This window comes from Nycticebus coucang, chromosome 16 (assembly GCF_027406575.1).
Source record: "Nycticebus coucang isolate mNycCou1 chromosome 16, mNycCou1.pri, whole genome shotgun sequence".
Classification (NCBI taxonomy): domain Eukaryota; kingdom Metazoa; phylum Chordata; class Mammalia; order Primates; family Lorisidae; genus Nycticebus; species Nycticebus coucang.
In genome coordinates, this window is record NC_069795.1 from 748,320 (window position 1) to 774,249 (window position 25,930).

General features: G+C 58.2%; 1 protein-coding gene across 1 annotated transcript; it reads right to left on the reverse strand.

Annotated features, from left to right (window-relative positions):
- Positions 1-254: 254 nt before the first annotated feature.
- On the reverse strand, positions 255-22,829 carry COL6A1 (collagen type VI alpha 1 chain). The gene is made up of 34 exons (XM_053564973.1): positions 22,667-22,829; positions 21,617-21,746; positions 20,167-20,367; positions 18,078-18,237; positions 17,610-17,738; positions 16,295-16,315; positions 16,120-16,140; positions 15,998-16,042; positions 15,240-15,293; positions 14,757-14,801; positions 14,636-14,662; positions 14,087-14,113; positions 13,943-13,987; positions 13,617-13,670; positions 13,359-13,421; positions 13,107-13,169; positions 12,956-13,009; positions 12,824-12,859; positions 12,485-12,547; positions 10,762-10,824; positions 6,154-6,216; positions 5,903-5,965; positions 5,554-5,604; positions 5,326-5,361; positions 4,951-5,013; positions 4,758-4,823; positions 4,406-4,441; positions 4,011-4,056; positions 3,280-3,413; positions 3,015-3,124; positions 2,727-2,910; positions 2,460-2,643; positions 1,883-1,912; positions 255-1,728 (listed from the first exon to the last, which is right to left on the reverse strand). The coding sequence occupies exons 1-34, from the start codon at positions 22,761-22,763 to the stop codon at positions 1,106-1,108; spliced, it is 3,087 nt and encodes a 1,028-aa protein (XP_053420948.1). The 5' UTR covers positions 22,764-22,829; the 3' UTR covers positions 255-1,105.
- Between the last annotated feature and the right edge of the window lie 3,101 nt (positions 22,830-25,930).

Genomic DNA, 25,930 nt, shown 5'->3' on the forward strand with positions numbered 1-25,930 from the left:
ATCTTGTTGGATCTGGCTGGCGCCAGCCAGACCCAGAGACCTTGTTTGCTGGAGCCTGCAGCGGGAATGGGTGGCCTTCATGTCACCATGCTTCCCTCCAAGGAAGACGAGGCCAGAGGTGGTAGCGTCCCTCCAAGGGCGGTCTTCTGGGGCAGGCAGGGAATGGGCACCAAACTGTCCCTGTTCTGCCCTGAGCCTCCCTGCAGTGTGGGGGGTGCACGCGGCGGGGCCTTAACTCACTGGGCAGAGACCACTGAGAGGAAAGTGAAAACTTTAATTTGGAAAAGTCATGGGCATGGACACAGTTAAGAAAAAACACAGGAAGAAGTAAAAATAAAAACTAGCACATGAAGAGGGTCTTCAGTGAAATGTAGAACAGATCATGATTTTGAGGGAAAAGAGCTTGGGATTATTTTGTGTCACTAAATGGCTCTGTGTCCCATATGCTAACTCGAGGGGCCCTCGGGAGGGATAAGCACCTTTATTCTGGAGTTTGAGGCCACCAGTTCCGAGAGCCACCGTCCTCTGCTGCTGTCTACAGACGCTGGTCCTCACACCAATGGCAGCCCAGGGTTGCAGGAGCCCAAACCACAGGTCAGCAGCTAGAACCTTGAAAGGAGTTACACCAGGGTTCACGTCCTCTTGACCTTGGCTTCCCACGATGAGGCAGAGTCACTGTCTCAGAATTAACTAGTAGAATTTGCTTTGGGTTCAGGTGCAAACTCATGTGGGGTAGCCAGAGGAATGGCCGAGGAGGAGGCCATGGTGGCCTGGAAGAGGGAGGCTGTGGGTGGGTGTGGAGCCTGGGCTACAGCAGAGGAGATTAGAGATGCAGATGTTGTCACTGGATGGGACGTTGGCTATGAGATGGGACGTTGGCTACGGGGGAGGCACGATTCTCAGCCAAGCAGCAGATGCAGGTGCCCAGCTCGGGGTGCACCAGGAAGACTCTGGGCAAAGCACACAGCACATGGTGTGCACCACGGCTTTTCAAGCTTCTCCTTTAAAACAAAATCTAGCTGGCTGGTAGGGAAAACTCACATCACGTTTTGCTTCCTGTTTTAGTAATAGGGATAGGAGGACTGGTGGTGGTGTGACCATCCCCCTAGCCTAGCGCCACCTTCCTGGAGACCGTCTGGTGGAAGACACCCTGCAACAGGGCCTGGTAGCTGGGCACGCGGAACAGGTGGCGCTCGCCGTAGGCCACATCATACTCGGCTGTCTTGCCAGTAACCAGGACACGGACGTGGGGCTCATTAACCTGGCGGCCCACCACCACCACAAAGATCTCGATGCCCGCCCGCTGGGCCTCCTGAACGGCTTTCTCAATGGCCGTGGCTGTGGCACCCTGCGAGTTACCATCTGAGAAGAGCAGCAGCTTCTTCTTGGCTGCGCCGGACGAGGCCTCACGGTAGAAGCGGGTCACATAGCTCAGGGCGTCATTGACGTCAGTGGCGTCGTTGAAGAAGTCCATGCTGTCCACCACGCTGGCCAGCGCTGTGTAGTTCTGCAGGAACTGCAGGGCCGCGCGGTCCGGCCTCTGCTGGCCGGTGCTGCTGTATTGCACCACTGAGACCCGCACATCATGGGAGGGATCAGTCCTGTCTGCGGCCAGGAAGCGCTCAGCCAAGCGCTTGGCAAAGCGCTTGGTGGTGTCAAAGTTTCGGCTACCCACACTGGCCGAGCCGTCCAGCAGGATGGTGATGTCAGCCGGGGAGGAGAACGTGACTATGGCGAGGGGGGGAAGGTTCATCAGCGTGTGGCCCCCACACGTGCCTAGCTGCCCTCACCCAGTGCCTCCCTGCTCACCAGACCCTCTTCCGGGAGACCTCCCTCACCCTGGGCACCCCCACCAGAACCCCCGCCCTGCCCAGGCACTCACTCGGGCAGGTGTAATCTGGACACTTCTTATCTGAAAAAGAGAAAAGCCCACACCTTGTGAGCCCTGGGCTGAAGACAGGCCTGCAATGCCAAGCAGGCTGATGGGTGCAGCCACTGCTCCTCCCAGGAAGCTGCCCACATCACTCCGGCCTCGTCCCTGCTTGGCCCATCCAGCCTCCACCAACTCAAAAGGAGACATTTCGGGATGACAGATGACCCCCAGCACTGTTCTAGTCCTCACACCAACTTAGCCTTGGCCCCTTCTGAGAATGGGGAAACTGAGGCTTGGAGAGTAGAAATGGGGGCCCCAGCTCATGCCAGCAAATCTCTCTGGCTGCCACCCAGCTGCCAGCACTGTGGCCCATGTTCTCAAGTGGCCCCTTGAGCTCTGTGGCCCGGCCCTGCAAGGCGTGCGCTCTGCCTGCCTTGCTCTGAGCCTGGTGGGTGCTGTGGCCAACACAGGGCAGACTCGCAGGGCTGGCCATGGCGGCTCTCAGCTCCTGGGGACCACGCCATTCCCTGGGCTGGAGGACTGTGCCCAAACACAGCTGAACACCCTGGTGGACCATGGTGCCCACCTCTGCAGATCTGGGCTGTGACGTTCTTCAGGAAGGCGTCTTCCAGAAGCTCTGCGTAGTTCTCTTTGACCAGTGAGATGCCGGGCCGGCCCTGGGCTGAAGACAGGCCTTGGCAGGAGATGACGTTGAGCTGGTCAGAGCCCGGGACAAAGTCGAATACATCCTTGATGCCCACAGAGACCACCTGGGGGGACAGGGGTGGCATTGGTGACGCTTCGGAGGCTCCGTGTCCCCGGGGTACCCACGCGGGTGGGGCTGGTGCCCCACCTGGATGCCGGGGCCGCAGAGCACGTTGAGGGGCGTGGTGTCCCGCTGTGTGTCTGAGCGCCCATCGGTGATGACCAGGGCGATGCGGGTGTTCTGGGTGGGCGGCAGCAGCCGGTCCCGGGTGTACTGCAGAGCCTCACCCGTGAACGTACCCCCTGCCATCCACTGCAGCTTCTTGATAGCTCTGGGGAGGGGTCAGGGCCGGGTTAGGGTTAGGGCCAGCCCCACTGCTGGGGCAGGGGCAGGGGCAGGGGTCAGGGTGTGCCCCGGTGCTTGTGGCACACTCACTCCTTGAGCTCCTGTGTGTTCCGGATATTGGGGTCCCGCAAGTCCACGTGCTCCTGCATCTGGTTGTGGCTGTACTGCACTACGCCCGCGTGTGACTGCCCGGGCTCAAACTGCAGGGTGGGCGCCTGTCAGGCCCTGCACACAGCCTCCCCAGCTTCCCTGGTGCTGACAGCTGCAGTACCCGAGGGGGGTGCCACAGCTCCAAACCCCAGGTGTCCAGCAGTTCTTGCAGGCCCTGCCACAGCACCCTTGGTGGGGGGCTCACCTTGACCAGCTCATCCCTGCTCAGCCGGTCAATGACCTTGGTGATGAAGTCCTTGGCGATCTCGAAATTCTGTAGGCCAATGCTCTCTGAGCTGTCCAGCACGAAGAGGATGTCGATGGGGCCACACGTGCACTCTGGGGGGGGTCAGGGCTGAGAGCAGGGCACTTCCACTCTCCTGGGGCACCCCCAGGGCCCTGGCCTGTCCCTGGAGCCCGTGGAGGAGAATGGACAGAGCGGGCTGGGGCTTGGCTTCTAGGCAATGGGGTAGAGGCCAGGGGATGGAGGGGCTCAGCTCACACAGAGGACCCCAAGGGCTGGGTGCAGGCCCAGGAGTGGCAGCAGAGAGCAGGCAAGGGGACCCCGTTGCTCTGCCCCAGGCACAAGGATGTGGGCTTGACTCCATCACTCACAGGAGTTACTCTGCTTAAAAATTTAAAATCAGTGGCATTTTCTGAGGCAAAAAAATGGTACTCACCACAGCAAGCTGGGGAGAGAGGAGAAAGGAAATGGGAAGCAGTCAAGCCCTGTGCTGATCTGATGGCCAGATCTACACCCAGGCCGTCCCACCCAGGGCAGGGTCCCCAGAGTCTCTGAGGCCTGCAGGACCCAGCAGAGGGTGGTGAGCGCTGCCCCCACCCGCCTAAGCCTTTCCCGTGAGGGCTGAGACCCCAGCTGGAGAGACCCGCCAGGGGCAGAGTGGCAGGTGTGGCTGGTGGTACTCTGAGAGCGACGACACTCACAGCACATTTTCATGATGATGTCCAGAATCTCACACTCCTGGGGACAGAGGACGGGACATTGACACTGAGGCACGGCCCTTCCCAGCCAGGCCAGGCTGCAGGCTCCCCCCAACCCCCATGGGGCTGGGCTTGGGCAGGGAGCTCTCGCTTCACAGGCTGTGTCCAGCCCTACCTGTTCGACCCTGCGGTGTTGCAGGTGCCTGGCATGGCTACCGATGAGGCTGTCACAAGTCCACACCCAGCCCCTGTCATGAGACCCCCTGACCTCCTTCCACAAACAGCCCCATGTGCGAACAGCATCTGCAGTGCCTGTCATCACTGTGAGCCCTACCCCACAGGACCCCAGGCCGCATCAGCCCTGAGGATGTTTGCAGATCCCCACTTACGTCTGGCCCGGGTGGTCCTGTGTGTCCTGGGGGGCCCTATACAAGGAACCACAGTGAGTGCTGGGCTGAGGCTCAACTGCACCCTGAGCTAAGTCCACGGGAGCTCCCAGCCAACCCCACCAGGGTCCTGTGAGGCGAGGTGGGTGGGGACCTGGGGCTGCTCTGCTCTGGGTGGCTGTCCAGGTGGTGCCTGAAGACCAAGGTCTGCTGGGGTGGGCTTTGCTGCCCCCCACCCCGGGGACCCACCTGAAGTCCGTGAGGCCAACCTGTCAAAGGCCCAGCCTCCCAATCTCATGCTAGCTGGCCTTGACTCTCCCCCCACCTGGGGGCCTGGCTGACCATGTCTACTTACCTGGGGGCCTTCGGGGCCCCGGTACCCCTTCGCTCCTTTGGCTCCTCGGGGCGAAACATCATTGTTCTGGAAGGGGACATGATATGTCAAGGGGCCCAGCCATGCTGCCCATCCTCCCTGGGAGCTCAGGCCTTTCTCAAAGGAGTCCGGCAGTGGGTCTGGGGCCTCCCCCTGCACCTAGCCCCATACTCACATCATCTCCAGGGTCCCCAGCTTCTCCCTCATCCCCCTTGAGGCCAGGGTAGCCCTTGGTGCCCTGTGAGGACAGGATAGTCTTGGGTCAGTGAGGTCATGGTGCTTTATTTTCTTTGTAAGAAGCAGTTTTAAAAGGAAAAAATAAAGATAACAGAGGCACTCTGTACCCCCTACCACACACGTTTCCTGGGGGAGAAACTGAGGCCTAGAATAGGTCCATGGGACTGTCCAGCCCCCCATGTGACCAGAGGAAGTGCGGGTTCCCAGGCACACTCCAGGCCGTGTGGGGCACCCCCAGACTCGAGGGGAGGGAACACGTTTGCTTGTGAGTTGTTTGTGCTGTGAGCAGAATATAGATGGACCATATACTCACATTTGTCCCAGGAGGGCCCCTGCTGCCCGGATAGCCCTGTGGGTGGGAGGCAAGCAGTCACACCAGGACCCATGATGGGAGGCCCCAGGGCTGCTAAGCCTGGTCAGCGTGTTCCCAGGCCAGCTGGTGGTCCTGGCCTGGGCTGCCTGCCCAAGCATGTCCACTGGCCAAGAGGGTGCACAGGCAGCATGGGGTCACCGGGGAAGGCCAGTTCCCCAGGGCACTTACTGGGAAGCCTGGGAAGCCCTCAGTGCCGTTCCCGGCAGGGCCATCTTCACCCTGGGGACAGAGTAGAGCAGAGCTGCTGTCATGGCCCTCTGGTCAGCCCAGGCCCAGACATCTTCTGGTTGGCCCAGGCCTAGGAGCACTGCGGCTGTAGGGCCCCCCTATTGGCCTGGAAGGCACCCCCCGCAGCTGACCCTGGAGCAGGAGGGGTCCTGGCTGAGATGCTTCCATGCTCAGGTGTTGCTAAGTGGCACTGCTGGGGGAACCGCCGGGTCCAGTCAGCCCGACCTGCACAGCCAACTCCTCCCCAAGGCTGGCTCAGTGCACTGGGGCGCATGCTCTTGGCACTTACCCTTTCTCCTGCTAACCCTGGGTCTCCAGGAGGCCCAGCAGGTCCTGGGGCTCCTCTGGCACCCTAAAGAGAGGAACAGGGGTCACTGCCATGGGTGACGCACGCTCAGTGCAGGGAGGGCAGGATGTGAGGGGGATGCTATGGGGCCAGGGAGCCCCAGAGGGTGAGGGGCTAGTCTTGGGCCAAGAGAATGGGCCTGGGGGACCTCATGGATGTCCTCCCGGGTGCCAGGTAGTGGGTCTGGTGCTCACCTCGAGCCCTGGGGGACCCTCATCACCTCGGTATCCCTTAGGTCCGATGGGGCCGGCCTCACCCTGCAAAGAGATGGACACACTCCACTGGCCCCAGGCCTCACCCGTCCTTCTAGCCCAGTGGTCTCAACCTTCCTAATGCCACCATGTATTTTCATTGTTAAAAAGGGGTTGCGACTCACCGGTTGAGAACTGCTGATCTAGCCTGAGTCCTGGCCAAAGAACTGCCGTCCCTCCCCAACACCCAGTGAGCTGAGGGTCCCCAACGCAGGGGCCCATCATAGGCGTGGAGCCCTCTTCCAGGTGACTCCAGGAGTTGCTCACTGGGAGGGACCCCTCTGTTCGGTTAGGTCATGGTGCCAGCATCAATGATGTGGCCCACCCAGACCTCTGCTGGGGCCTCTGCTGGGCTCCACATCACAGACCACCTGCCCCTTCTGCCTCCCACCAGTGAGGCCCCAGACTGGCTCTCACTCGGGGCCCCACTGGGCTGTGCCTGGCCTAATGTCCCCCAGAATTCTGTGACTTCTGTGGACTGAGCTTAGCCTACCACTGGACCCTGCTCCTACCATGTCTGTGGTTTCCTGAACCCTATGTGGGGGCTGAGTTTCCAGAGCTGGCCCTAGACCACCCTGGGGTCCTGCTCCTGCAGTGCAGTGGTGAGTCACCTGGCCCCCAAGCACCTCACCCACATCCCAGCTATGCCCAGGGACAGAGGGCAGGTGCACCTCAGTCCCCAGCTACCTGGCCCTGAGTTGTCCCACCAGTCTTGAGCCTGGTTGAAGGCCTGTTCCCTGGCCCTGCCATCAGTTTGGTGCCTCCCTGTCCTGGCTGGCCCTGCTCACAAATGTTCACAAACTCCCTATCAACTGACTCGCTCTGTGAGCAGCCACGTGGCGCTTGGCATACTGCTGTCTCTGCCCTGGCCGTGCGGGCATCCAGCTCCAGCTGCTAGGCCCCTACACAGGACATTGCAGTATTGGCACTTGGCATGCTGGCCATAAGGAGGACCAGAGGTGCAACCAACTTGGTCCCCCGAGACGTGTCTCAGGAACATGGAAAGGAGAGACAGGAGGGGGGACGCCCTCTGTCCCAGGCAGGGGAACGGCAGGTGAGAGGGCACCTCTGATGGGCACCTCTGGTCCTCATGCACATACCCAGACAGGAAACAAGGAGCCCACTCAGACCATGCCTAGGACATGGGAGCCCAAGCTTCGGGCAGAGAGTCTCAGAGCTGCAGCCCATGCAGCTCCCTGCTCCCAGCTCCCTGGGGCCCAGCCCCCAAACCCCACTGTACTTCGCAGGCAGCTCTGATGTCCACACAGAGCAGGGAGGCTGGCAAGGGCTGGGGTACACAGCATAAAGGTTCCCTATTTCCTGGGTTTCTCAACTGCTTTTTGGGTGGATTTGGAAAAACACACATTTTGCAAGAAACTTCCCTCATGGGCACATGGGTATGGGGGCTGAATGCTGCTGGGGCCACGGTGGCATTGGGAAGAAGGGCTCAGTACTGAAGTCAGAGCCCTGAAAACCAGTGTCCTGGTGGGCAAACATGGGTCCTCTGCAGGCCCAGCCCAGCTTCCCAGAGAGAGTCCCGGTGGATCAGTGCCCATCTTGGCCATGGAGCTGAGTCAAGGTGGCATCATCCCTCCCCAAGAGCAGCAGCCCAGGACCCTCCCGGAAGCCTGATCCTGGAGGAGTCAGGGGCCGCGCAGCCCACCAGGAGCTATCTGACCTGGCCTTGTCACAGACTGGTCTCTCTTCTTCACAACTCTTTGATAGTCACTTTTTTTTTTTGCAGCAACTATGATTACTTTGAAAACTGAACACATGAACAGGCAGGGTGTGGTCAGAATGCGGCACAAATCTCAAGGTCTAGACACGGTCACTCCCATCAGAAAGCCTGGGCCTTGTCTTTTGTGCTACCAACACCTTGAACAACTTCCTAAATGGTCCTGCGGGGGATGATGGGACCCATCATGAGGCAGCTGGAACACCAGTCCAGCTTATCCTGGGGTGCTGGCCTCTCTGTGGGTTCCTGCCTGGCGGCGATGGCCTCTTGCCTGTTCGCCTTGGTTCCACAGAGGAACCACTCTGGAGAAACCTGGGGAGATCCCTGGCAAAGCCCAGAACCTGGCCCCAGTCTCCTTCCCACATCCCACCTTGTTCACACCCAGGCTACAGCCTTGTATTTTCCGGGGGCAGCCACATGGGAGGTCAGCTGCAAGGACTAGAGCACCAGGACCACAGAGGGCAAAGAGGACCAGAGGCCACAGTGCATGGCTGCCTGGGAATATGTGGACAGCCTCCCTGCTCCTGCCAGGAACAGCACACAGGTTCAGCCCTGCAAGCACCGACCACCCAGACCCTGGCCTGGCCCTAAACCATTACACACTATTTTTAATAGCCCTGTAACACAAAAGACAAATTAGGACACAAAAGCATGAATTCTATTTGTGTGCAGAAATATAAATGTGATTTGTGCTGTGACAGACCCTTAAATGTCCCCGGGTCTGCTAGAGTGACCAGTGTTTGAAATAGGTGCCCTGTCCAGGATCTGGTCTTATTTGCAGTGAATCGTTGGCTGCACACACTGGACAGTGAGGCTGATCTGTCCACAGAAGGTGGACAGCTGCAATAGATGACACCCGGCCCAGTGTCCACAGAGGAAGCAAAGCCAGACCCCACTTCACCTCCAAACTGGCAAAATATAATCTCCCCCGAATAAAAGACACGGAGTGAAAATACAATACTAGGGTGGATGGGTGGGGACTCTTGGGAAGAGCAGAACATTCTAAACAACAAGCCACACACAAAGTAAAAATGGAGGTGGCAGATTTGAAAAGATATCTGTGTCATGGCTAAGAGCCTTGTGTGGGTCAGCATGAGAAGCAGAGTGCAACCAGGAAGGGCCTGGAACCAGTCAGGCAGGCACGGTCTGGACAGTGTCCACCCAAGGGCAGGCAGGCCCAGACAGGACAGTGTCCACCCAAGGGCACAAACATTATGTTTGAGGTTTGAGAACATCTTCTGCTGGGGAACGTCTAGGTGGTATGTGGGTATAGGACCTACTTTCCATTCTTCGCGGGGAAAGAAAGCTGGAGCCACTCTCTTGTAGAATTATTTGGCAAATATCAACACACACCCGCCTTGTTTGTCCCAGAAATTCTGCTGTAAGAATATATCTTCTGGATATAGTCTTAGAAGTATTTCAAGATGGACAGATGATAGATGGATAGCAGGGTGGATGCATGATGGATGGATGGGTGAATGGATGGTGGATGGAGGGGGGCATGCATGGATGGATGGGTGGAGAGATGAGTGGATGGTGGATGGATGGATGGATGACAGATGGATGTATAGGTGGGTAGGGGCATGGATAGGTGGATGATAGATGGGTGGATGGATGATGAATGGATGGACATGTGGGCAGGTGGGTGGATGGACATGTGGATGGGTGGGTAGGTAGATGGATAGGTGGGTGGATAAATGATTGATGATGGATAGGTGGGTGGGAGGATGCCTAGGTAGATGGGTGCATGGATGGATCACATGTAGGTGGAGGAAGAATGATAGATCCCTACTGTACAGATTTGTCTAATTTATGTTCACCTGCCAGACTAGACTGCAACCCACCTGAGAGCAAGAGACTATGCCCCCCTTAGGGCTCCCTCTCCCAGACAGTTGAGCTCCTGAGCTGGCCCTGGGCTTTAGCCAAGGAGCTGTTCTCTACCATAACACAGGCCTAGCCATGAAGAGCCAACATCATAGTTGTCCTGTGGGGACCATCACACACCTCAACTGACTGCATGGCTGGGCCACACGTTCGCCGCACAGGCCTATGCGCTCTCACCACAGCTGTGAGGGCTACTGGAACTTCTGTGACCTCTTCCACTGCCTGGTGTGGGCTGTGTGTCCTTTCTTTAGCCCCACATGCCCTCCCCTGGGTCATGGACCACCATCTGAGGGGGTGGGTAGGGAGGCTGAGGACATGCTGGCTTGCTCCCTATAGACAGGCTGGGGCCCCTGAAGTCAGGGATGACCTGGGTTGGATCTTCCTCTTCACTGAGCCCACACCCCCTTCCATCCCCCACATGGTTCTGAAGCCTTCTGCCGGCTCACACTGCCCAGTCCACCTTCATCCCCAGTCTCACCTGTAGTCCCAGGCTCAGATGCACAAATGCCAACTGAGTCTGGCCCTAGGGTCTCCAGTGGGAGGTAACCCTCCCCCAGCCAGGATCCCAAAACTTCGTGCTCCTCCTGGGGCTCCCTCCCTTGCCCTCCCTATACCCAGCTGCTGTGCCAGGTGTCCACACCCCCACTGCCCCTCTCCAACATGCACCAGGAAGCAGCTACCCTAGGGGTCAGAGCCCTGGGGCAGCATGTGATCTGCTCCTCCATCTTAGAATCCTGGGGACCAGCAGCTGAGTGTCAAGGGCCACAGGAATGGCCCCCTCTACTGTGCACCCAGCCTGGCTCAGACTGCCCCCAGCCCCTTGCAGCTGGCTATGCCGCTGGGACATGCCTCTGCCTCCCAGACCCAAACCAGCCGGCTCCACTGAGCTGGGGACGCAGCTCTGCACCTCCATGAGACAGTGGGCTTCCTACCGGGTCTCCGGGGACGCCAACAGGGCCTTCCCTTCCCTGGTCACCTTGGGGTCCAGCTTCACCCTGGAGAGAGACAAACCTGTGAGTATGGAGGTCAAGCCATGTGATTAGCCAGCACTGTGCTCCCTGGGGGGGAACAGATGCTGGTGGTCAGCAGGAAGAGGTCAGAACTGGGAAGAGCCACTCTCTACCCCAGGAGCTGGGCTGGCCTTTCCCTCTGGAAACTGTCCCTCTGCCTGATTTATCTCATTTTTACCAGGACAGCAGCCCATGTGCATGTCCATCAGAGTGGCTGGCATTTTTTCAGGAGGCCAAGAACTGTCCCTGCATTTACTACCTTCTTGGAGAGATTCACTAATGGGGAGACTTCTAGGGGCCCTGGACTTGCCTACTACCCTCAAAGCCCACAGCTGCCAGAAGCCAGCCTTCCTCTGGCATTGTGCCCAATGTGCCACCCAGGGATTTGCTGGCCTCAGAGGGGTGACATGGAAGGGGATCTAAGCCATACCATTCCTGTCTCAAAGTCTCTCCCTGACCCCTCCTTGGGACCCTGGGGGGTTCTTGAGAGCACCAGGAAGGCCCTGCCTCGCAGGAGCCATGCCAGCTTCCTTTGTCAATGGCCATGGCTTGAGTCGCCCTCCCCACTGGGAAATTGCTACCAGATAAACCATGTGTCCAGAGCATCTCCAGCCAGAGCCGTCAGTGAAAGGACTGGGAGTCTTGTTCTCCGGGACAAGACAGGGATGTCCCCACACCTGCAGTGCCAAGTGGAAGCACTGTCTCTGAGGTTTGGTGACCTGGCCAGGGAGGCCAGAAGCAGCCTTCTCTCCTGATTCACAGCCTGTGCCAGGCAGGGTGGGCCCCTGCCTTGCCTGCCACCCTCTGGGTCCAGGGAATTTTTCTCAGTGAGCCAGGCATTGCGTTGCATCTGTACTGTGGGGCCACGATGAACAAGGCAGGCCCTGGAGCCACAAGCATCTGTCTCCATGGCCAGGTGCCCATGGCGGGGATTTGCCAACCAAATCACCCTGCCAGCCTATCTTCCCACTTGGGGGTTTGTGCCCCACATCCTCACTCTGGAAATATTAACAAGGGAAAATTATTCCAAAGGAGAACCCAGTCTGCCTTCGACAGCATGCAGTGATATGCAGAGAAACCTCACAGTGGTGGCACAAGGAGCTGGTTAGGGCTAGTCGAGGCAGCTGCGTCATGGGTAGAATTGTGCAGCTGAGTGTCACCTGAAGGAAGGTGTGGACCTGGACATGGCACAGGCCACACACCACACGCCACACGCCACAGTAGGGCTGCTGTGGACCCTGTGGACATCCACACAGGCTACAAAGCGTGCCAAACTGTGTGGGAGGTATGAAGTTTTGGGGGGTTGTTTCCCCAACACAGTGCTAGCTGGCAGTGACTTGGGGGAGAATTCTCTCCCTGTGACCCCAGGGACCTCTCCTCTCTTTGCCCGGGCCCAGAATCATCCCCCTGCCTCCCTGGAGCTGACCCACTGACCCTGGTTAGAGGACTGGAGGGCTGGTGCTGTCCCATCCACTACCACCACCATGGGAGACTATCTTTATTTGAGAAAGCAGGAGGGAAAGGAAGGGGCTGGACAAATCTAGGCACCAAAGGTGCAGTTGTGGCTCTGAGGGACTGACCCCTGGTGCGGTGTCTACCCACCCTGCCCTGGGCATGGGTCCCATATTAAGAAGAAGCGACTCACTGGGTCTCCTCTTGGCCCTCGCATGCCTGGGGTCCCCCGGGGTCCTCTTTCTCCAGGGCCACCCTAAATGGACACAAGTGGAGGGGTGAAACTGCAGCTGCTGGCATCCACGCCCCAGCGGGACACCTGGGCCACGCTGTCTCGCCATGTTGTTCCAGCTGCTCAGGCTCAGCTGCCTCCAGAGGTCGGGTCGCCCTCCACCCCCCATTGCTAGAAGCAAAGGCCAAGAGACCCACTTAGTGCCCCGCAGGTCAATGCCTTGACCTCCAGGAGGGCCAGACTGGGCTGCGCCCACAGCGTCTGAGGTCAGAACGAGAGTTCTGCACCACAGAGACTCACCCTCTCTCCGGGGGCACCGTCTGGTCCTGGGTTCCCCTGCATCAAGTGGAAAGAACAGAAGCATCAGTTTGTGTGTGAACCCTGCCCTCTGGCCCCAGGTGGCGGGGGCACAGCCTCCCGGCAGGCGCTCACCTCATCACCAGCTTCTCCCTTCTCTCCTGGAGGTCCAGGCTCTCCTGGCTCACCCTGTGGGAACACAGGGGCAGAAGTGGGCAACCAGCTCCCTGACCCCAGGTGGGGCCCAGGTCCACCAGCGTCCCCTGAGGGGCATGCGCATCCTCACCTCATCGCCAGGCGGCCCCGTGTTCCCAGGTCGCCCAGCCTCCCCGTTGGCTCCAGGTTGGCCCTGTGCAAGATCATAGGGTCACAGGCGCTCGCTCCAGAGGTGTAGCCTTGGAGGCCACATCTAGGGCTCATTCTAGTGGGGACCAGCAGTCCCCTATCGGCCTGCCTCACCCCAACATCAGCAGCTCTCTGATGGACACCACCAAGGATTTCTGAGTCAGTGGACAAGCAAGCCCCAGGAGTCACTAACCTTTTCTCCTTTCAGTCCGAAGGCACCAGCATCTCCCTTGGGGCCAGGGGATCCTTGAATGCCCTGTGAGAGGACGCACCATGACACAGTCACCCCAGCGGAGGCCACCTGGCTATGGACAGGCAGCATCGGGCCGTGCCGGGACAAAAAGCAAATGTGGCACAGGCTGAGGGTGCTGCCCATTAGAGGCAGGGTTTGGGCCAAGTGTCACTTTTGAAAACCCACAGTCTGGAATATCAGTGAGAGAAAGTGACTCACATCCAGTCCAGGTGAGCCCTTGCAACCAGGCAGGCCTGGATACCCTGTCTCCCCCTAGAAAGAGAAAGAAAATGGCAAAATCGAGTTGGCCCAGTGGATGGCTCAGCCTTTCAGCCTTGACTCAGCTGTCCTCCTCCCACAGACACTCTGAGCTCACGTGGGTGGCTCAGGGTCCACTGTGACTTGGAGCTTGACAGGAAATGCCCACAGCAATGTCTCCTGACTTTGTCTAGCCTCCGCACCCTAGAGCCCCTGCCTGCACACCATCATTGCCCCTGCCTCTGTGGCCCAGACCCCAGGTCCCAGCTCCCCAGCCACTGGGTCACCTTCATGCCGTCGACCCCATCGATGCCACGTCTGCCCTTTTCGCCCTGCGAGATGGGAGCACAGGTTAGGCCCAGGCCAGACAGCACAGCTCTGGGGCTGGGGCTGATAAAGCCCTCACCCTACCCTCATCCCACCCCACTCACCTTGTAGCCCTTGGGTCCCCTGGATCCCTGTAGAGACAGAAAGGGATGACAAGTGGTCCCCTGCTTAGCCCCAGGGCAGTCCCCACCCCACTTGGGTTCTGCCCAGCAGATTGGAGGTTGGGGAGGCAGGTGTAGCCTGGCTCAGGCCAAATGGAAGGGCTCCTGATGAATGCAAGCTGCCCCCACCCCGGCCCAGGGAGTGTTGCCCACTGCTGAGTACATGGGACCAGAGACTTGAGCAGAGCTGGGGAGCAGGGCTGGGCCTGTGCTCCAGGTCTCTGTGCCATAGGGACCCTACTCCAGGTAGGTAGGGTGACGGGTGCCCTCACTGCTCCTGGAGCTGGTTCCTTTTTCAGCTAGCAGCTGGGGGACCTCAGGGACCAGCTCTCAGTGACGGTCCTGGTCCTCCCAAACTTGGGGTGTGACAGCACAAGTAAGGATGGGAGTATGCCTGGCTGTGTCCCTGCTGACAGGGATGTGCCAGTGATGACCTCTGTGCAGGCCGGGGCACCCTCTACCCACAGCAGCCCTGCAGCTGGCCTCACTTACCTTCTCCCCACGGCTCCCTTTTTCTCCCTATACACCAGACAGAGGAGGAAGAAGACATCATTAACACTGGGTGGGGAGGAAGGTGCAGATAGCTGTTTGGCCAGGAAAGAGAGACACCCACCTTCATCCCCTGGTATCCGACTGGTCCGAGGTCCCCAGGTCTTCCCTGGAACACAGAGGAGGGGATGGTTAATGTCCCTGCTGCCCCACACCCTCCCTCCAGCCGGTGAGAGAGAGCAGCCTCCTCCAAGGGACCCACCCAGCCTTGGGGTCTCCAGGGGGAGCTGGGAGAGGGGGCAGAGGTTTATGGGAGATTGGTCAAGGGGCCAAAGCAGAGGCCTTGCTGTGACTGGCGTGCTGAGCCCCCGGCCACTGCCCCCTGGGTGCAGGCAGGGTCTGGCTGAGGTCTGTGGAGGTGGGTGCAGGGGCTGCAGGGGGAGGGGCTTGCCTGGGTGCATGTGTTGGAAAATTGGCTGTGTCCAGCTGGCTCCCACCCACAAGGGACAGGCACTCAGAAACAAGCCCCCCTTTTGGAATTTTCTGCAGCCCAGTTCTCCCAGCCTCAGGTGTCACAGTGCCCCCCACCCCCTGACCAGGCACTCACGGGGTCTCCAGCTTCTCCTTTCTCTCCAGGAAGCCCTGGCTTGCCGCGCTCTCCCTGGAACAGAGTGGATCAAGGTCAGGCAACATTCAGTCTATTCAAAAAATTCTGGTGAGGGGAACTGCTACTTGCTCACAAAAAGGGTTTTTTAAAGATTTCCATTCGGACTTCAGAACTTCTGGGTTCTTAAGGCATCTTCTGGTGGCTCTGGGTCTGTCTGGGGTCTGGAAGTCTCACCATGAGCATGCTCACACCCCCATGTGCCAGCTGCTCTGGCCCTGGCCCTTGTCTGTACTGGCTTCTGGGGGCACAGGTGGGGCACAGGCAGGGCACAGGGGCCAGCACAGAAACCCACTCTCAAGCCTACAGCTGCTGGAGTTTTTAAAAGAAGTCAAAAATTAGACATTCAAGAGTAATTTCCCAAGTTGTAAATATTAGCAAATAATTTTAGTTTCAAAATCATCCTGTGTGAGCCACAGCTGGCCTGAGATTTTCATACTTTCCAATTTGGCCAGAAAGGTCACCTGGAGGCTGTGGGTCAGGCAATGGAGGCCTCGCCGCCTCAGCCTTCCTTGTCAGGCCTACGACCCCCCACATCCATGGTGCCTTGCTGGGGATCCTGCCATCTGGACTGTCTCCCCAGGCCAGCAGCTGCTGAGGCGCTTGGATGTTCAGGAAGCTGAGGATGCCCACCACCACACCCAGGCTGAGGCTGCAGGGATGACCCCCCCAGAAAGAACCACACAGGTGCAGCCACTCACCTCATATCCAGGGTCGCCCCGGGGGCCGGGAGGTCCTCTGGCTGGCTGCAAGACATGGGGGCCGGGTCAGCCCCAGACCCCAAGGGGGCTGTGGGGTGTGGGGTGAGTGGGGTCATACTCACCTGGCACTCATAGGAGCAGCACTGGGGGAAAGAGGCACCGAACATGAGTCAATTGGAGAGCCATAGTCACATCCGGACACGGACCTGTCCCCTGGACGTGAGCCTGGGCACAGACACACACCAGGACCTAGAGGTTGGGAGTGGGGTCTGGGGTGGGCAGGAGGAGGCCTCTTACCACTTGCTCCACGTTAGTTTTCTGAAAAGCAAAATGGGAAAGTGGATCACTCTCCAGTCAGGCCACAGCATCCCCCCACACCCGGTCCATAGGCGGGCACTCATAATCATGTACCACAGCACCCTGCCACCCTGCCATAGGCGCCCACAATCATGTACTATAGCACCCCCACCACCACCCAGCCCATGGGTGGGCACTCACAATCATGTACCACAGCAACCCCTACACCACTATGGGCGCTCACAATCATGTACCACAGCACCCCCCACCATACCCACGGGCGGGCACTAACAACCATGTACCACAGCACCCCCCACCACGCCCATGGGAGGGTGCTCACAATCATGTACCACAGCACCCCCCACCCAGCCCATGGGCACCCACAATCATGTACCACAGCACCCCCCCCACCCATGGGAGGGTGCTCACAATCATGTACCACAGCACCCCCACCCTGCCCATGGGCGGGTACTCACGATCATGTACCACAGCACCCCCCCACCCTGCCCATGGGCACTCACGATCATGTACCAAAGCACCTCCACACCCCGCCCATGGGAGGTTGCTCAAATCATGTACCACAACACCCCCCACCCCATCCATGGGCGGGCGCTCACGATCATGTACCACAGCACACCCCCCGCCACCCTGCTCATGGATGGGCACTCACAATCATGTACCACAGCACCCCCCACCCCGCCCATGGGCGCTTACAATCACGTACCACAGCACCGTACCACCCTGTCCTGGGCGGGCGCTCACAGTCATGTGCTACAGCACCTCCCCACGCCGCCCATGGATGCTCACAATCATGTACCACAGCACCCCCCAACCCACCCATGGACGGTCACAATCATGTACCACAACACCCCCCCCACCCCGTCCATGGAGCGGGCACTCACGATCATGTACGACATCACCCCCCCACTACGCCCATGGGAGGGTGCTCATAATCATGTACCACAGTACCCTCCACCCAGCCCATGGGCACCCACAATCATGTACCACAGCACCCCCTGCCCCACCCATGGGAGAGTGCTCACAATCATGTACCACAGCACCCCCCCACGCCGCCCATGGGCACCCACAATCATGTACCACAGCACCCCCACACCCCACCCATGGGAGGGTGCTCACAATCATGTACTACAGAACCCCCCACCCCGTCCATGGGCGGACGCTCACGATCATGTGCTACAGCACCTCCCGATGCTGCCCATGGATGCTCACAATCATGTATCACAGCACCCCCCCTCCCATGGGCGCTCACAATCATGTCCCACAGCAGCCCCCCACCCTGCCCATGGGCGCTCACAATCATGTCCGCGATGGTCTCTATGGTCTGGCTGATGGCCTCCTCTGCATCACGGCTCTGCCCCCAGTCGGCTGCAGTGAAGTTGCGCCGGTAGGAGTGGTCCGTGGCGATGATGCTCAGACGGGGCTCCTGCGGGTGGAGGAGGATGAGCTGACCAGCCTTCCCCATGACCCTGTGCCACACACACCCCCAGGGCACAATCCCCATGGGCTGGGGCAAGGCTGGCTAGGGTTGCCCTGACTCCTTGGCAGGGAGGGATCTGCCTCTCTCAGTGGGGCTGGCTGGGGTGTGTCCTCCACCCCAGGCTAAAAGAGGGTTCCCAGCAGCTGAAGGCCTTGAAATGACCCTCTGTGTGCCCATGTGCTCTGGCAGGACCCAGTTGAGGACCTCAGGCAGGACCCTGTGCCATCTTCCTAGGGGTGTGGGAGCAGCTGTGTGTTAGTCCTGAGGGTGGGCGGGGGCTCCCACCAGGTGGTCTGGCGTGATGGCCACTGAGAAGACTTTGATGCCCAGGTGCTTGGCCTCGTTCACTGCGTCCTCCAGGCCTCCGCATGGCTCCTTGTAGCCCTCCAGGGGGTGCCCGTCAGTCACAACAATCAGGTACTTGTTTTCCTTCAGATGGGAACCCCTGAATGGGGAAGCAGCATGAGACCTGCTGTGGGGGCTCCCCTAGTTCAGGGTCCCCTGAACCCACAGAGACTGGAGGTGATGGGGCAGGGCCCAGGGAGGCCCAGCCGGTCTGGGAGGGGTTTCCTGCCACACTGCCGGGATTGTGGGTCCTTGCTGGGCGCAGCTGCACAGGGGTTACAGGGAAGAACCTCACAGCAGGAGTCAATCTGTGGGAGGTCACTTCTCTGGAGAATGACTTCAGAAAATGAACAGGCTTGAGGGGAGGGGAACAGGCCTTCCACATACACCCCAGGAGGGCCAGTTCCTGCAGCTCTCCCCTGAAGAATGAGTGGACTCTGGGAGTAGCCGGGAGTGGTTCACCAGCCCAGCTGCTGATTCATTTTGCCAATAGTCAAACTGAAGCCTTAAACAGAAGGCTCCTGGGCACCTAGAGCCATTGATGTTTGCAGGAAATGGGTGTGTTAAGAATACCCTAGAACATTCAGAGGGGCTTCAAATGCAAACACTCTGAAACTGGGGAGAGGGCCAGGATTAGGAAAGAAGGGCCAAAGAAGGGCCACCATCAAAGAACGCTAATGTGTTCCCAGGAATGCGCTGGAGCACGTCTAATCCAGGATGGAAGTGTCAGGACCCGACACAGCCAGGGAGGGCCTGGACCAGCTGTGCAGCCCAAGCCCCTCCTGGCCACCGCTCTGCAGTGAGAGGGGCTCAGCTGCAGAAGGCAGCTCAGCCCCACGGCCCCAGGCTGATGCACTGGAGTCACAAGCAGCAGAGGGAAAGTTGGTTCTGGAGACAGGGCACACCTTATCCAGGACTAGCCTGGAACCCACTGGTTCTGGCCTTTTAGGGAGTGGGGCCAGGTAGGGACACTCAGCCAGGGAGGGCCAGCTGCTCCTTCATCCCAGCACACTGGAACCTCAGCTGCCCAGGGAGTCAGCCATTCTGAGAAGAAAGCCCTCAGTCGAGGCAGACCATGTGAAAAGTAAAATGAAAGGAAGCCGCTGGCTTTGGTTTTGACAGGATTTTGTTTGAATGATACCAGCTGGCTTGGTGTTTATGGTGTGCCTGGAAAACCAGTCTATGTCTCTGTCTCCACCTCTCTCTGTCTCTCTCCATTTCTCTCCATCTCTCTGTCTCTCCCCATCTTTCCATCTCTCTCCATCTCTCTGTCTCTCTCATCTCTCTCTCTCTGTCGCTCCCCATCTTTCCATCTCTCTCCATCACTCTCGATCTCTGTCTCTCTCGATCTCTGTCTCTCTGATTGCTGTCTGTTTCTCTCTGTCTCTCTCCATCTCTCTCCATCTCTCTGTCTCTCCCCATCTCTCTCCATCTCCCTGTCTCTCTCCATCTCTTTGTCTCTTTCCATCACTCTCCATCTCTTTGTCTCTCTCTCTCTCTCCATATCTCTCTATCTCTCTGTCTCTCCCCATCTCTCCATCTCTGTCTCTCTCCATCTCTCTCTGTCTTTCTCTGTCTCTCTCCATCTCTGTCTCTCTGATTGCTGTCTGTTTCTCTCTGTCTCTCTCCATCTCTTTCCCTCTCTGTCTCTCTGACTGCTGAAGTCAGTTCTGTTTGGCCAGAGTGGGGCAGTGACTGGGGTATCTCAAATCCTCTTACTTGTGGTGTCATCACTGGTCAGAGACAGTGGCTCAGTCTGTGGAGGGATAGGGGATGCGGAGTGACCCTTGGGATTTCTGGGCAGGCTGGGCAGTGGTCAGAGAATGGCTGCCCCTCTAGGGCAGGTCTCTGGGCATCTGAGGCACCAGTGCCTGATTGGCCAACGGGCAGCCCAGGCCTGGCCAGAGTTTACCCATCTGCAGAGTGGGTCAGGTGGACCTATGGCCAGAGCCAAGTGGTGGACCTGACCCCCCCAGCCAGGCTGCACAGAGTCGGAGCCAGTGTGGCTGGTGGCCGCGGGGCCACTCACCCGACCAGCAGCTCCTCCAGCCCCTTCTTGATGGCGCAGTCGGTGTAGGTGCCCTTGCCGAAATACTTGACAGCATCCACGCTGGCCTTGAGCTCATCGCGGCCTTCGGGCATGCGTGTGAGCCCACGGATGATCTCCACCTCATCACTATAGTGCAGCGCGCCTGCATTCCATACCAGGTTCCGGTCACATCGATAGTACCTGCGGGCCACATGGCCGGGGGATGACGCCAAGGCCTTGAAGACCCCTGGCACCCTCCTTGCTGTTGTCTGAGGCAACAGTGTTACCTGTGTCCCGAATAGACAAACAGCCCAGCCCTGGCTACAGCCCTAAGAGGCAGTAGCTGACTGGCTCCAAGGCTGGACTTCCCAGGCCCTAAGACGGATGGCCCCTGCCTGGGAGGGCCAGGCCCAGTCCAAAAGTGACTAGGGCATCCCCATCCTCAGGCCCTCCCAGAGGAGCTGTGTACGGCCACGGTTCCTGATGGAGGTAGGTGGGTGATGGTAGGGGCAGAAGGGGATCTGAGCAGCTTCCTCCCTGCTCCCAGGGCACTGAGGCCCAGGGGCCCTCGGAGCTTGCTCTGCTGGGTCCTGGGTGGCGCTGCCTTGCCACGCAGCCCACAGTGACAGAGACTCCTGCAGTGGTGTGAATAGCAGCTGGACTGCGATGACCCCACTCCATTTCCCATGTGGGGAAACTGAGGCACTGGGAGCCTGAGTGAAGAGGCCGAGGGACCCTGGGCACCACCCACACCTGTGCCCTTCCTTCTGTACTTCATGGGCCTGGGCATTGGCACTAAATTTGAGGATTCTGATCCCCAAAACTCTGGCTGTGGGCACCTCTGGCATCGCAGGCCCCCCTGTTCATAGCCTTCTGGTGGCAGGAGGCTCAGGCCCCTGGTCAATTGGTAAGTGGTGTCTGGGTGGGACTGAGGTGGGGCCTGAGCTCCCATGCCCCCCACCTAGGGCCCACCCCTAACCCAGAGAGGGGGTTGGGGGAATGTGCAACGTGTGGGGGGGGGCCTTCTCTACGTCACGCCCCTGCTGTACCCTCATTGTCCCGGCCACACCTACTTCCTGGCTTCCTGGTGCTGAGGCTTGGGTGGAGGATTGAATGAACAAAGGGGGCCATGCCCCAAACCCAGAGCCAAGCCTGGTGGGCCCAGTGGCTGTGGAGGTGATACCCTCCCAGGCCCCCAGGCTGGCCAACTCCCTAAACTCACCCAGTTTTCTGGGGGGAGCCACGACCTGCCTTTTGCAAAGGGTCCCCCACTCTCAGCACTGCTGCCTCGACCTTCCTGCTGACCGGGTGGCCCTGACCTGAACCATGCGGACAGTGGGCATCACTGGCCCTTCTTGGATGGGGAGGTTGAGGCTGATTCCGCCCAGGCCCGGCGCGCTACCCCAGAGGCTCACAAGAGCTGGGAACAGATCCAGGCTGCCCCACCTACCTGTCCCTCAGGCTGTCGATGAAACGCTTGGTGAAGGACTTGACCTTGTCCACTAGGGCCCCATATGGCTTCAGCCTCAAGGCCACGCTCTCAGAGGTGTCCAGCACAAAGAACAAGTCCACAGGGCAGTCTGGGCCAGTGAAAGAGGGCGGCCCTTAAGCTTAGGCCCTGTGCCCCCAGCAGACACAGGGAGCCCATCTTGCCTGCCTGGCCCAGCTGAGCCCCCTCCAGCCATGGACAGGTGAGCTATAGGCCAGTGCCAAGCATGGCACAGTGGAGTGGGGGGGAGGGGGCGCAGAGACTCCAGCTCTGCCGGAGTTAGAATAGCCCACCATAGCCAGCTCCTGAAGGGTAGACAGGTGAGAATGCTCAAGTTTTCAAGTTGGATTTAAAACTTCTAGGTGGCACAACCTTCTTAAAATGGAGAGTGAGAACAGGTAACTGAGTTTCTAGAGATCCAGGCAAGGGATTAACTGAAGCAAAGAACAGCCTCTGTCTACCAGGGCGGACACTCCACACTCCTAGAGAACAGAGACTCACAGCGTTGGTGGGCTCCACCCCACCAGTAGGCCCCTCTTGAGTTGCCAGCCTGATGTCCCCTGGAGGATGTAGACACATGAGGGACATGCCTGAAGGCATTACCGGGGGACAGCCAGACACTGCCACCACCTTGGGAAAGGGAGCTAAGCCCTGGTGCTCTAGCAAGCGCCCTGCTCTGCAGTGTCACACTCAGGGCCGGGTTGGGTCCCCCAAGGCCCCTGCTCCGCAGTCTCATGGTCAGGGCCGAGACGGGTCCCCCCAAGGCTCTGGCTCTGCAGTGTCACAGTCAGGGCCAGGATGGGTCCCCCAAGGCCCCTGCTCCGCAGTCTCACGGTCAGGGCCAAGACGGGTCCCCCCCAAGGCCCCTGCTCCACAGTCTTACCGTCAGGGCCGAGAGGGGTCCTCCCAAGGCTCCTGCTCTTCAGTGTCACAGTCAGGGCCAGGATGGGCCCCCCCAGGGCCCCTGCTAGTTCCAGGTCCGTAGCAGCAAAAAGCAGAGAGTCCACTCACCCTGGAAGGCGATGGCCCTGGAGGGCTCTGGGGTGTCCTGTGCAGCCGCCCAGCAGGCCTGCAGCAGCAGGGGGAGTAGAGCGCGAGCCAGTCTCATGTCCTGGCCTGTGTGTCACCATCAAGGAGGGCTGGAGTGCAGAGAGCCTGGCTGGCTGTCTTCTGCCTGAGTTACAGTCCAGGGCGGGAGGCAGGGAGGGAGGGGCAGACGGGGGAGGGGGGAGGAGCCGAGTGAGTCACTGCACTGGGTTTGGGGTCTTTTCCCTCCAGAACCCTCTGAAAGGAAAAGTTATTCTTCTCTGCTGCAGCTCTCAGCTGAGGACACTGTTCAGCTAAAGAAGAATTCTACTTTTCTACCAGTTTGTAGAAACTTCTATTTGCTTACAGTGAACTGTAGTTCTCATGTTAAGTAGAACAAAACTGCAGCCAAATGTACAAAAATGTCTGAAAAAGAAAGTGTAACCCAAAGCAAATTGCCTTGAAACGTTTTTGGTTATTTCCAATCCAAACTCCTCTGTGTGGAATTGACTGGCAGTGTTTATCCCATCCCTAAGTACTTGCATTCTACAAATGAGGAAACCATTTGTTAAAATGTTACAGATTTATCATTTTGTCTGATTTCTGGGTTATTTTTCATGTAAGTGTTTCTTCATAGTTTTGTCAAATATGTACTTGCAAAAGGTGTTTCAGCTTTTATAATGGGGAAACAAAGCTGTCAACAGCAGCAGCTGTAGGTGGTGTTGTTCCATATGGTTGTTTGTAGAGAGCAAGGTGGTCTCTGACAGAGCCCTGGGGAGCCAGACCCCTTCCTGCCCTAGAGAAGGTTTCCGCAGGGCTTTCTCAGAGTCAGAACTGTTGATACATGCTATTAGCAGCCTAAATGTTTTATAATTTAAAAACATACAAAAATTGAATATACAAATATATATATATGTATGTGTGTGTGCATGTGTGCGTATGTAACCATATTAAAAAAAAGTTTCTTTGGGAGGCCGAGGCAAAGTGGGTGGATTGCTTAAGCTCAGGGGTTCAAGTTGCTTGAGTTCAACATCGAGACTTCGTCTCCACTAAACATAGGAAAATAGCCAAGGGTTATGGGCACTGGGGGTCCCAGCTACTTGGGAGGCTGAGGCAAGAGAATCACTTGAGTCCAAGAGTTTGGGGTTATTGTGAGCTGTGACACCATAGAACTCACTAAGGGTGACAAAATGAGACTGGGTCTCAAAAAAAAAAAACTTTTGAGAAAACCTTAAAAAATCATACGTAATTCCAGTACTCCTTAGTGGTTGTTCTAGGATTGCTCCAGTGTTCTCCCCACACCTGCTTTATGGTATCTGTGCACAGGCTGTGTGTGGGGGGGTAACTTTCCTTGCCGCTGGTTCATCCAGACAGTGGTGTTGGGGCCTGGTGAAGCCTGTTTGGTGCTATGGCCGCCAGCACCTGGGCGTCCAACTCAAACTCACCTGTTCACCTTGCCGCTCCAAGTCTGGGCTATTTTATCTGCAAAGAGTGGCAACTGTGATGTCCTTGCAGGTTTTGGAAAAGAAACAGGAACGTGTGTATAAACACCAGAACAGTAAGAATCTCTGAGGATGCCTTCAGGACTGTGAAATGGCAAGTGTGTGAGATGTGTAGCTGATCACTGACACATCTATCAAATGGAAAGAAATGTGGCGCCTTCATCATACAGGGACAGATTTACAGGGGCCATTGGTCTCCTTGGTTTCAGAAGTCATCTTTATGCATCAGTTTGCCGGACGCCATCAACTCTGCTGCTAAGCCTGTGACATGGTGAGCCCACTCCACCGCGGAAACAGTGGGCTTGAGAATGTCAAGACAGAGCAGTGTCAATACTCCTCAGTCTGCTGGCAGCTGGAGCTCAAACATGTCTGATCTGACTCTTGCCCCCCACCCCCTACACTTCACCCCTTAGAATGGCGTCTCATCTCCAGGTGTGGAGGGGCTGCAAGGGGTTTTAGGGGCGAGCAGGGCTACTGCAAGTTTGCAAGGTATGGTGAGGTCCCCAGCTAGGAGGACTCAGGGCCCTGGAGGAGGGAGGAGGAGGTGGGTTTGGGGTACAGGGCCGTCACTCAGAGGTAGGGAGGGTGGGGGCCATTTCTGAGGATTTGCACCCCACAGGCCAGAGGTGAGACCAGACCAACCCTGCACCAGGCCTCTGAAGGGGCTGGTGCCCTGGGGTTCCCCTGGAGAGGAGCCTGCAGGGGCCTGTTTCTCTTCCCTTCTTTTCAGTTCCCTGCTGACTCTTCTGGTGCCTTGAAAAGTAAGCGCTGCAAAGGGCAGATCATCCACACCCTGTCAGTGCTTCAGAAAACTGTGACAATGGGTGCAGTTTGGAAGCAAAGAATTTCCCAGCAGAAGCTGCCTTTGTCCACATTGAAACTGGCAAAGGGAGACGTTGGTGCTGCCCAAACTGATAGCCAAGGCACCATCAGCCTGGACAGGACGCCTCCCCCTCCCCTGTCCCCTACTCTTCCCTCTTCTCAGGGAAGGGTCTTATAAAAAAAATTCCTTCTCCTCCTCCCCACCTCTCCCCACTCTGGTAGCTTCTCGTGGGCCCCCTGGGTGGGCAGGCCCTGCCTCAGTCTGCCTCCCATCTGGATCGTGGGAGGCCCTGTGCATGGATCCCAGTTCACGGTTCACTCAGCTGTGGGGCAGGTGGGTGGAGCTTGCCCTGTTTGTCCAGCCAAGGACCCTGAGGTGGGTTAGCTTGCCCCAAGTCACATGCTGCTGAACGACTCCTGGAGATGACCCAGGCTATTGGCCACAGATGGGCCCTCAGTACTCTGAAGGACGCCCCTATCCCCTCCCTGCCCTCCTCAGGGCGTCTGGGATGTGGATGAGCCTCATGGGCTCCACCTGATGGGCTTTTCTGGACAAGAAGGGGGATGGCTTTCCAAGCTGCAGGGCCACCTGGGGCCTGCACACAGGCACCCAGACGCCCATGGCCCTGGACACCCTGGGCATCTCCAGGGGATCCTCTTGCTGGACTCTGGTCCAGCCAGGACTCCAGTCTGGACAGTGAGCCCATCCTCCGCTCTCAGGGAAGGCTTGGAGGAAAGCCATCCTGGTATTTTCCATCCCAGAAATGTCTCTTTCAATGAAAATAGCCACGAGCCTTGAGGGGCAGGGGTGGACTGAGTCTGTGGGCAGGGGCAGATCCCCGCCCAGAGAGGGCATCTGAGGACCCCCTCCCAATTCACTGCACATTTGCAGAACATCCAGACTCCTTCCCAAGGGTGTGGGCAC